Source organism: Salvelinus namaycush, chromosome 3, assembly GCF_016432855.1.
Source record: "Salvelinus namaycush isolate Seneca chromosome 3, SaNama_1.0, whole genome shotgun sequence".
Taxonomy (NCBI): Eukaryota; Metazoa; Chordata; class Actinopteri; order Salmoniformes; family Salmonidae; genus Salvelinus; species Salvelinus namaycush.
The window spans coordinates 95651462-95662927 of record NC_052309.1 but is presented as its reverse complement, the minus strand read 5'-3'; the positions used below and the strand labels follow the sequence as shown (position 1 = coordinate 95662927).

The following is an 11466-nucleotide window of genomic DNA, read 5'->3' as shown; positions in this document are numbered from 1 at the left end:
TCTAGTTTTCAATCCAAATACATTTCCACAGGCTTTTCCAGGATGTTTCTAATGTAAGATTAGTCTAAATGAGACGTTTATTTGTCACAACGTAAATGGAGTTTTGATATTTATATAGGTGTGGTCTATATTTTCTTTATCTGAACGCTATGACAAAGAAAGTAACTGTAGCGTAACGTTACGTTACTCTTACTGTCATGTTTTTTATTTGAAGAAACGTTAAAGAAAGAATACAGTTGCTTCCACGATGGATCGGGTAAGTCTGGTTAACTTATGAACAGTATGCTTTCTGTGGTGTATGAAATGTCAAGGCCTAGCTTTCATAATCTTTGATCTTCCATATCCATTCGTTCAATTTGAACAGCTAGACAAAATAAACAATGGTGGTAATAAACACTTGGGATATGTTGTCCTTCAGCAGCCTATTAGCCTAAAGCACACAGATTGATACAAGGCAATGCGCAACGAGCAGGTAAAGTCAAAATCATGGAGAAATAATGAGGGCAAAGCTACAACTTGCAGTAGTGGTGCGTGGGTAAAATCGCCAGGCAAGCCACGCCAGAAAAATAGCCATATTACAACCTGTGTTGTGATAATTGCGTTGTTTGTTATATAACCTGTTAGTTCATAAGCCTTGACACAGCCGAGACAAGAAGACAGTGGCAGAATAAATTCAACCACACCTTTGTTAAAATCATAAAACCGGAGAGCAACATCTGTCTTGTTAAGTTCACAGTTACAACCTACAGAATGATCAAGCAAGTTAATGTTTCCAACGTTTTCGGACTACTAAACAGCAATTGATTTAGTTACCGCAAGTCGCAACGAAAACAGGCCCTGCCTCCACTATTCAAGCACCATTTCAACTTCAACATCATCTTATCACCTATGCTTACACTACTACAACGAAAATATATATTTTTTAAACAAGGGGTGCGACTTTCACTGGGGACAAGGATCATCCCTACATTCTGAATTAGCATTTTTTGTCCCCCCCAGTTTTATCTTTGGGATGCGATACAAAACGAGGCAACAGTGTGCTGTAAGGACCTTGCGGACGCACCCCAGAGGTCGGGTAGGCTGTTTGGAGTGTTTCTCCGACTGGTTAAAAAATAAATGTCCCCCCCCCCCCCACTTCTAAATGTTGCACCCCTGCCAAAAACGATTTAGTTAGATAAACTTATGCTAAATACGATGCGTCTATCCATGGTACTGATTTCTGTGTGTGCATTGCGAATAGAAAAAAAAAACATGTTGACTCACCTTAACTTGTAGAGAAATGCCAATGCCATCCTCATCTTTCATGTTCCCTGAACGGTTTATGAGTCAGTCATACAGTACACACTTTTACTTTTTGTTGTCTGGCTTCCTTGCTAAGATAAAAATGTTAATCATACAAATTATTTTGTTTTATATTCCATGATATTGTAGTCGTGAGTGTTAAGTATTTTCTGCGCCGACTTGGTAAAAATGATTGCAGTGGATTAAAACGACACTGGATTAAATGCTTACTCCTAGCCTAGTAATTTCCATTCACGGGCAACGATGCGCCAGGCCAGCTAGTTAATAGCCACTTTTCAAAATATTACTATTTTTGAGATTTAATTGTGAGATACTCATCTGCATAGCAAAAAACTTAGCTTCCATAAAGTGACCATTGGACTTAAATGTTTGACTAACCTTGTAGATGCAACAGTTTTTATTACATTTATATTTTATCACTCTCGCGGGCACATTTCTGTCCATTAAGAAGTTTTTGTAGCATTTCTGGCAATGCCAACTAAGTTTCAGACAAATATATCTATATCTATCTACCTGTCTATAGTTCTATCTAACCTGGTCAGCAACTTGGATGCTTGGCAACAATACAGCTGCTATTAGCTAACGTTAGCTTGCTTGTCCAAAGTCCAGAAGCTAGCCTCTGTAGCTAGCTATCTAACGAAAAGGCAAATAAATGTAGCTAGCTGTAATTGTTTATGGAAGGTTTGTTACACAAATAACTAAAGCCATTAGCTTGCTAGCAGACAACAGCTCACGTCCAAATGCCACTCGTACATTTTTCCACAAAACATAGCTACATCAGTTTTTTTTTTTTTAAATGCCACACTGTTACCTTGGAATGCATGCAATGCAATGGACTTCTGCAACGCTAGCTAGCTACTCCATAGTCCAAGCTACGGTAAACGCTAGCCATATTTCACTGTCAGACAGGACACAACTCGCTGAGAAAACAAATTCAATCAGATTTTATTGGTCGCATACACATACTTAGCAGATCTTATTGCGGGTGTAGCGAAATCCTTGTGTTCTTAGTTACAACAGTGCAGTAATATTTAACAATTCACAATAATAACGTTACATACTTCTAAAAGTAAAATAATGGAATTAAGAAATATTAGTCCAGAGTATAAATACAGTACATTCATAAGTATGTGGACACACCTTCAAATGAGTGGATTTGGCTATTTCAGCCACACCTGTGTCTAAAATTGAGCACACAGCCATGCAATCTCCATAGACACACATTGGCAGTAGAATGGCCTTACTGAAGACCTCAGTGACTTTCAACGTGGCACCACCATAGGATGCCACCTTTCCTACAAGTCAGTTTGTCAAATGTCTGCCCTGCTAGAGCTTCCGCGGTCAACTGTAAGTGCTGTTATTGTGACGTGGAAAAGTCTAGGAGCAACAATGGCTCAATCGAGGAGTGGTACGCCACACAAGCTCACAGAACGGGACTACGGAGTACTGAAGTGCGTAACGTGTTAAAATCATCTGTCCTCGGTTGCAAAACTCCCTACCGAGTTCCAAACTGCCTCTGAACGCAATGTCGGCACAACTGTTCATCAGGAGTTTCATGAAATGGGTTTCCATAGCTGAGCAGCCACACGAGCCTAAGATCACCTTGCACCAGTCGCGGTTCTAGGTTGTATGGCTCCCTTGCCAAATTAATTTTCTTCTTAGAACCGAGTTTGCAGCAGGAAAGGCTGTTGTTTCTTTCAGAATACACCGGCCAACTTCTAGGGATTTTTTCACCACTCACCAAGGTCTTCCTGAAATACTGGTGGTGGCAACTTCTTTCATCACTCTCATTCCTTGGGGAAACAAAGTTATGTGGTACCTCACTTGGTCCTGTGCAAACTAGTTGTGTCTGAATTCTGTCAGTCAGAACTGAAGGCCAGTCAGCAGGATCTGTAGACAGTGGTTCATCCTCAGCAGCAGGATCTGTAGACAGTGGTTCATCCTCAGCAGCAGGATCTGTAGACAGTGGTTCATCCCCAGCAGCAGGATTTGGTGGGATGCTGCTACAGGCGTTTCTAAAGGAGAGCACATGGGCATTAGTTTACGCATGTTATTCACAGCATTTATAGTGGTGGACCATCCCACATACATACCCAGTAATAATAAAATCATCATTGTTACCTACAATATGGAAACTTAAAACTTTGCAAAAGGGAGATTATTTTGTTTGTTATGCAGGGATGCACACAAACACATGTGCGTGTATACGAACACATGTGCGTGCGCACAAACCCACCTGAAGAATCCTGCTGGGGAGAAGTGGAAGCAAATGAGTCTTCAGGCTCAGACAATATTTGTGGAGACACCTGTGTGGCTGAGGAGGTGGACAACTCCTCATCCTGAGGCTCCGAGATAATTTCTGAAGAGGCCTGTGTGGCTGAGAAGGTAGATGGCACCTCATCCTGGCCAATGCCAGAGGGTGCTCCAAAAAATGTCAGAAGTGCCCCTGAATTTGCATTTAAATACTGTATAGGAGTCTGACACCCTAAATACATTTGTTGCACAATTAAATATACTTGTCATTATGCACAATTTATCAAACTTTCAGAATAGGAACCAAATGAACCATACAACCTCCTTGGCTAATTCTAGGCATAATATATCACAAAAGACTCAATATATCACAAAAGATGCATAATATAGACGTCTTATAAGTTAGCCTACAGCATTGGAAATTCCCCTTACTGAGCTCAGGACCTAGTCAATATAATCACACAAAACCTTTATGATGTCACCTCAATGAAAGTTAACCAAATCAATAATGTGCTTGTTGGGTTGTAATCGTTTTGCTGCAGGCTACACACATTATCACGATGAAACTGTGTGAAATTATATCCAATGTTATGGAAGCTAGTTGGACAGAAAACTGAATATTGTCACCCTATGTGCCTGTTGCTATGTTGGTTGCTATGCTAACAAACAAAAGTGTTATACTAGCCTATTTCATTACATGCATAATATTATACTCATTAAGAGATGACAGCTGCATACCTTTTTTATCCTCTTCTTCTTTCCTCGTTTTCCTAAACTGATGGCGTAGACCTTTTCTTATCCATTTGTGTTGATTTGGCACTCGAGCATCAATACATTACCCATCCCCCAACACTGTCAACCAAGAGTCAAGACTAAACCAATTCAACTTGGTGGTGTGCAGACTGGTTTTATATTATTCTTAACGATTTCGCAAACCAGAAAAAAATACAACTATGTCTGTGAAACTATATATTAACAGTATTATGAATTAATTGTGGTTTATTTGGTAGCATTTCATATAGTGACTGATTTGACAAATTTTACTAATCCCCTGCTCCCCCTACCTCGGGCTTCCAGTGGGGAGACCTGAGGTCAACCTACCCCCGTTCCACTTCCCCATCTCGTACTTCTGAGTGGGAGACCTTCCCAGGCAGTAGCCTGCCTAGCTCCCAAACTAGAATCAGGGCGCCCTCTCCGACAAGGTTAATTGACCCACAGTCCCACACGGTGACATGATATCATTGACGTGACGTGCAAATGAGCGATAGAAAACCGATCACGCAAATGTCACCATTCCAAAAAAACAAATTGTGCGGGCGCCCATGTCGCCCATACCTAAATCCGCCACTGCCTTGCGCAATGCCAAGCGTCGGCTGGAGTGTTGTAAGGCTCGCCACCGACAGACAAATCTGGGTTTGGCAGATGTCAGGAGAACACTACCTGCCCCAATGCATAGTGCCAACGGTAAAGTTTGGTGTAAGAGGAATTATTGTCTGGGGCTGTTTGTCATGGTTCTGTCCCTTAATTCTAGTGAAGGGAAATCTTAACGCTACAGCATACAATGACATTCTAGACCATTCTGTGCTTCCAACTTTGTGGTAACAGTTTGGGGAAGGCCCTTCCTATTTCAGCATGACAATGCCCCCCTTGCACAAATCAAGTTCCATACAGCAATAGTTTGTCAAGATTGTTGTGGAAGAACTTGACTGGCCTGCACAGAGCCCTGACCTCAACCCCATCAAACACCTTTGGGATGAATTACAACGCCGACTGCGAGCCAGGCCTAATTGGCTAACATCAGTGCCCGACCTCACTAATGCTCTTGTGGCTGAATTGAAGCAAGTCCCTGCAGCAATGTTCCAACATCTAGTGGAAAGCCTTCCCAGAAGAGTGGAGGCTGTTATAGCAGCAATAGGGGGACCACATGCATTTGGAATGAGATGTTTGACGAGCAGGTGTCCACATACTTTTGGTCTTGTAGTGGATGTGATGAGATAGTCGTGTAAATTCTACAGGGGAACACTCAAAGTCAATCTTAAATTAATCATTGTTTATTATCACCATGCTCTAGAGGTCAAAGTCAAACTTAAGATGCATAAAGTACCGATCTGAAGGTAGCTCCCTCGGGGCAGTCCCATTAGATCTCTTATATACTGGTTACAGACAGGTTACATAGTTCATAGGTTTGGTTCCGGCATGTGTCTGGCACCGTCTCCTATCTTAACTTCTAGAACATATTCTGGGCGTTCTGACAGATGGTCCTGAGGGGGTCATGTTGCCCCCCTTCATATTTTTACCAAGTACAGACAAGAACCAAGGATTATTTATGACACTAAGACAAGATGAACATTTTGAAGACTGCTCTTCCCATGATAACATTTTCCATCACAGGATGTATAGACATTATGGACAGTATGTGTATAGAATTACTGGAATATCTGTACAATGCGTAGGATTGAGTCGTGATCTGATTTTCCGAAGGGTGAGCAAATATAGATGTAAACAGCACGTTGTTCATTGCATGCTTGCTAGCACCAGAAAAACATCAGAATATCTCTGCAACGCTTTAAGCTAGAAACAAGCTGTAAATGGCACCAGAAAGACGTGGCTCTATTGTACATGGGGATAACTGTATAAATTGACATTCATTTAATTTAGGGTGGAAAGTAAAACCAAATTGATGGATTTGTCTCTAAATACTACATCATAATGAGCAGCAGTAGTTCAGGTGTTTTGGTTTTTCCTGTCTGGTTATTATGACATCACGTTTTCGCAGGTGTTGGTGTCCTCTGAATTTTGGAAAGGGGAGGGGATATTCGGCCCGTATCTTGAGAGAGAGGGTGGAGCTCCTCGTTTGAGCATCTCTTAAGCTCTCCTCTTATCACGTATGAACCCAGAACTAAATTGAGCAGTTGACCAATTACTTGAGACATTAGTTCTGCGTAAACCAAGATTAACTCAGGGGTGAAAGATGTGTTCAACTCCAATGAATGCTCAATCAAAGCTTCTGAAGATAAGACGGGGCATTAGAATTGTTGTACATTTGTGGAAAGTAGTGAACGGTTACACACTTCAGTAGAAAGGAGTTATTATAACGATGCACCAACCAGAGATTTATACTAAAGTAATCAAATGTTTGGTCTAATGATATTCTATGTACTTTACTTCCTGTGGTCACCAGGACAGAGCTAGCCCGTCCCCCTCCACCATGCCGGAGACCCCAGGTTGCAACTATCCTGGTAGCGCCTTACTGCTGGGTCTGAAGAGGGTGTCTGTGCGGCTGGTCGACTGCAGGAAAACACCAGGGCAGAGTGGAACTGTGAGAGAAGGACACGAGGAGGGAGATTTGATTTCATCAAGTAAGAACAATGGGGTGTGTGGATGAGACTACAATCTGCTTCTGTAACTTCTGTTAACTCATTGATTAACAGTATACATGTATGGAGGGGGGTGTGCCTAATAAACTGGCCACTCCACTGAGTGTATATTGATGATAAGGGCGGCAGGTAGCCTAGTGGTTAAGAGCGTTGGGCCACTAATCAAAAGGTTGCTGGTTTGAATCTCTGAGCCGTCAAGGTGATCTGTCTGTGCCTTTGAGCAAGGTACTTAACCCTAATTGCTCCTGTAAATTGCTCTTGATAAGAGCACCTGCTAAATAACAAACAATAAAATTAAAATTAAAAGATTTTGGAAATATGGGTCCATAAACAAATACTAACTATTCAATGTCTTTATTTTACAGGGAACACCCCTAACCATCGTTCTCTTAGTGGGAGGAGCTTATCGTCTGGGGAGCCTCTAAAACATGTTGCTGACAAGACAGAGAAGAATGTCAACAGATCAGAACATCTCAAGAAACACCAGCAGAGACATATCGGGAAGAAACCTCACCACTGCTGCTCTGACTGTGGGAAGAGTTTCACAAGCCAGAGTGGCTTCATTATTCACTGTGATCAGTGTGGGAAGAGTTTTGCTGCATCTAACACCTTCAAATCTAATGTAAGAATTCATACAGGGGAGAAGCCTTACCCCTGCCTTGATTGTAGGAAAAGCTTTGTTCGTGCAGGATCCTTAACCGTACACCAGCGTGTACACACAGGAGTGAAGCCTTATAGCTGTGATCAGTGTGGAAAGAGCTTCAATCAGTCAGGCCCCCTGACTAAACACCAGCTAATACACACTAGAGAGAAACCTTATAGTTGTGGTCAGTGTTGGAAGAGCTTCAATCAGTCAGTCAACCTGACAACACACCAACTAACACACACTGGAGAGAAACCTTATAGTTGTGGTCAGTGTGGAAAGGGCTTCAATCAGTCAGGCAGCCTGACTATGCACCAGCGAACACACACTGGAGAGAAACCTTATAGCTGTGATCAGTGTGGGAAGAGCTTTGCTGTAGCTTCCAGCCTGATTAGACACCAGGTAATACACACTGGAGAGAGAACTTATGTCTGTCTATGTGGGAAGAGCTTTGCTCTAGCTTCCTACCTAACTACACATCAGCGAACACACACTGGAGAGAAGCCTTATAGCTGTGATCAGTGTGGAAAGAGCTTTGCTGTATCAGGAAAACTAACTAGACACCAGCGAACACACACAGGAGAGAAGCCTTATAGCTGTGATCATTGTTGGAAGAGCTTCAATCAGTCAGTCAACCTGACAACACACCAACTAACACACACTGGAGAGAAGCCTTATAGCTGTGATCAGTGTGGGAAGAGCTTTGCTGCAGCTTCCACCCTGAATCGACACCATCGAACACACACAGGAGAGAAGCCTTACAAGTTTGATAATTGTGGAAAGAGCTTCAGTCAATCAGGGAGCCTGAATTCACACCAGCGAACACACACTGGAGAGAAACTCTATGTCTGCCTGTGTAGAAAGAGCTTTACTCATTTAGGGTATATTAGAAAACACCAAAAAGCAAAAATGTGCCATATTTCATCTCAGTCCTATCCGACACCGGCACCAGATCCATAAATAAAGGATCAATAGAAAACATCTAGTGAACAGTCATATCCATCTCTCATTCTTAAACAGTTGACTTAGTCTGATCACCATGGTAACCTCTGTGCAGCATAATATGCAGCTCTGATCTGGGATCAGGTCTCCACTGTGTCTATGTAATATCACACATTGATCTAAATGGATAAATGTTATCATAGAAAATGTTATAGGGAACCTGTGTGTGTGTGTGTGTGTGGGAGGGATGTTGATAATTGTATCTTCTTTCATATACTCATGATACTGTTGTTATTAAATGTCATGAGGAATAATGTTTCAACAATAGGTGTATATTCATGTATTCAATTGATCAATAAATTAAATCCATTATCTTCTAAACAAGAAGTTATCACTCATTTTATAATAATATCTAAATTGATTAAAATGACAAACAACTAATCCATAATGCATTGAATAATAATATCCATGAGGTCAAGAACTATGTATACTGTCTTGTAACATCGGTTAATGTAATAACTTTGAGATTTATAATGTAATAAAACCGGTAAATGTAATATCTTGTTGGTTAATATGATAAAATGTAGAATTCTTATCGTAATAACTTTTCCACTTAATGTAATAAGTTACTTTATCAGGTGTGTAACAACTTTTTTAATGAATAACGTAATAACTTCAACCGATCATGTAATAACACCTAAACCAATGTTTAATGTGTTACTTCACTAATGTTATTGCACATACCACCCTCCACCAATTGCAAACCCACACACACACAATCCTATGCACTTGTACTAGTACACTAACACACACTCTAATCATCAAATTGTATTGGTCGCATACACACATTTATCAGATATTGCGGGTGTAGAAATGCTTGTGTTCCTATTTCCAACAGTGCAGTAATATCTAACAATAAACACCAATACACACATCAAAGTACAAGAAGGGAATTATTGAAAAATACATACCTGTACAATCACACACACACACACACTGATACAATAAACTGAATGAATCTGTAGGTCTTATCATCAATGAGCCAGGGGGCTCGGTGGGGCTCACTTGGAGTGAAAATTTCTCATAGTGATTTATTTTTTGGGGTCCATGTCCCTACTGTTGAAAAAGTATTCTATCACTGCAGCAATGGTAGCTTTCTGTGTGTTATCACTATTTCTATCCATCCCTCCATCCCATTCAGTTTTCCCATAGTGGTTTTACCCTATGACAATGCCAGCATACAGTAGATCAGGTTATTACTCATGTTTACCCTTTAATCATATATCATTGGAAATATTAGATTCACAGCTGTCCATCAGACACATCTTCAGAATGTTCAGATTGACAGAAATGTGAACTTTGACCTCTAGGAAACATATCAGAAGTGGTTCTGAAACGTAATAAAAATGACCTTTAAAAAGTAGCCAGGCCTCGGGCGGGGAGATCCCCTGACAGGACCCTCACCCCATCATGGGCTACCACCTCCACCCTGACCACCACTCCTTGGAGAGGTCACTACACACGTCAGAGGACTGAGTGGAGGACAGTAAGATTGAAAAATATTTCCAGATAGAAACAAAATAGAAAAACATACTTTGATAATGTAATGTATTGTCAGTTGGCCGAATCAGGACCAAAATACACATTTGGAAATGGTGAAGATATTCAACGTAAATTAATAAGAGTAAGGGACCAAGTATGGACCGTTGCCAGAAGAAGGTGAAGAGTGAAGAACATTTTGACATTTTGTGTGAAGTGACAACAGCTAATATCTTGCAATCAATGATTAATTAAAGGTAAGCATCTCTGGATTAACTATCTAATGTTAGCTAACTGTAGTAGTGAATAAATTGGCTGCATTTCTTTACATTGACAATTCTGTGACCTGTCATGGGCAAGTTTTATAATTACACAATAGCTGTTAGCAAAGGTGTCAGCTAGAGACGAAGTCCAGGAGCTTGCAGGGATTTGTACTCTTGCATGATGTCTACTTTTATGTTAATTAGCATAAGCGACATTTGACAGTAAATAGAGCCGACTATATTGATAAAAATGGGAAATCACCTCTTGCCAGGGTAAGCCTATGGAAAATCCCCTATGGGGAAAATGAATGGTGGAAAACAATTGGAACAGTTTCCCTGTTTGGCCACTAGGTTTTATGGGTATTATGACTCGTCCACTGTACTAAAGAGAGAAATAGTAATAGCATCTTTTTATAGGCACTAATTTTGCCATGGTTCGTTAGACAAAGCCCATGGGGGAAATTAATGGCAATTTTGTAGGGTGTTTGGATAAATGCTGAAAATAAGGACTGTTGTAAACAGTTGAGATCTTATACATTTTGTTATACAATCTTTATAAGCTAATGTCACTTATTGTGAATTTTGAAGAATTAATGTAATACAAAAGCACATCACAAAGGCTTCATAATTCATAAAGTTCATATTAACTGACTGCTATTATCTCATAGAACAAAACGTATAAGATCTTAGCCTGTGCTAATCTTGTAACTAATTTCTGAGTTTTAAAACAAGCTGGCGAGCTTTAAAGCTCTGAATAGCTTGACATTGACATGATTGGTAAGTGTGGGGGGGTACTTCCTGTATAAACACCAACTCCCTTCCTTGACTACTTCCTTCCAGCAGTGTAGCAGGGAGATTCCTAGATGTGAGAAGTGTGCAGGAGGACCTGAGAGAAAGGAATGTGGAGTATTGATGTAAAAAGTTGTGTGTGTAAACTGTAGGGGTACACATGGTGCTGGAGATCAGATGTGTTCGGTGAGAGAAAGACAGGTTGAGGTTACCAGGATCAGAGTAGTGCAGAAGGTGTCCTATATGAGGCAGTGAAGAAAGTAGTAGAGGAAGATGGGTCCAGGGTGAAGGATCCTGAGAGGATCTCTGTGATTAGGCTGAGGTCAATATAGAGTGATAAAAATAACATGCTTCAATA

General features: G+C 40.8%; 1 protein-coding gene across 2 annotated transcripts; it reads left to right on the top strand.

Annotated features, from left to right (window-relative positions):
- Nucleotides 1-9106, top strand: LOC120043724 (zinc finger protein 135-like). Of its 2 annotated transcripts, none has more exons than XM_038988286.1 (3): nt 1-256; nt 6737-6914; nt 7298-9106. In XM_038988286.1, exons 1-3 carry the CDS (start codon nt 248-250, stop codon nt 8533-8535), a joined length of 1425 nt encoding a protein of 474 aa, XP_038844214.1. In that variant the 5' UTR covers nt 1-247; the 3' UTR covers nt 8536-9106. The 2 variants fall into 2 exon arrangements, with proteins under 2 accessions (XP_038844214.1, XP_038844215.1); XM_038988287.1 differs by having other exon boundaries at nt 6737-6928; nt 7298-7391.
- The last annotated feature ends 2360 nt before the right edge of the window (nt 9107-11466 follow it).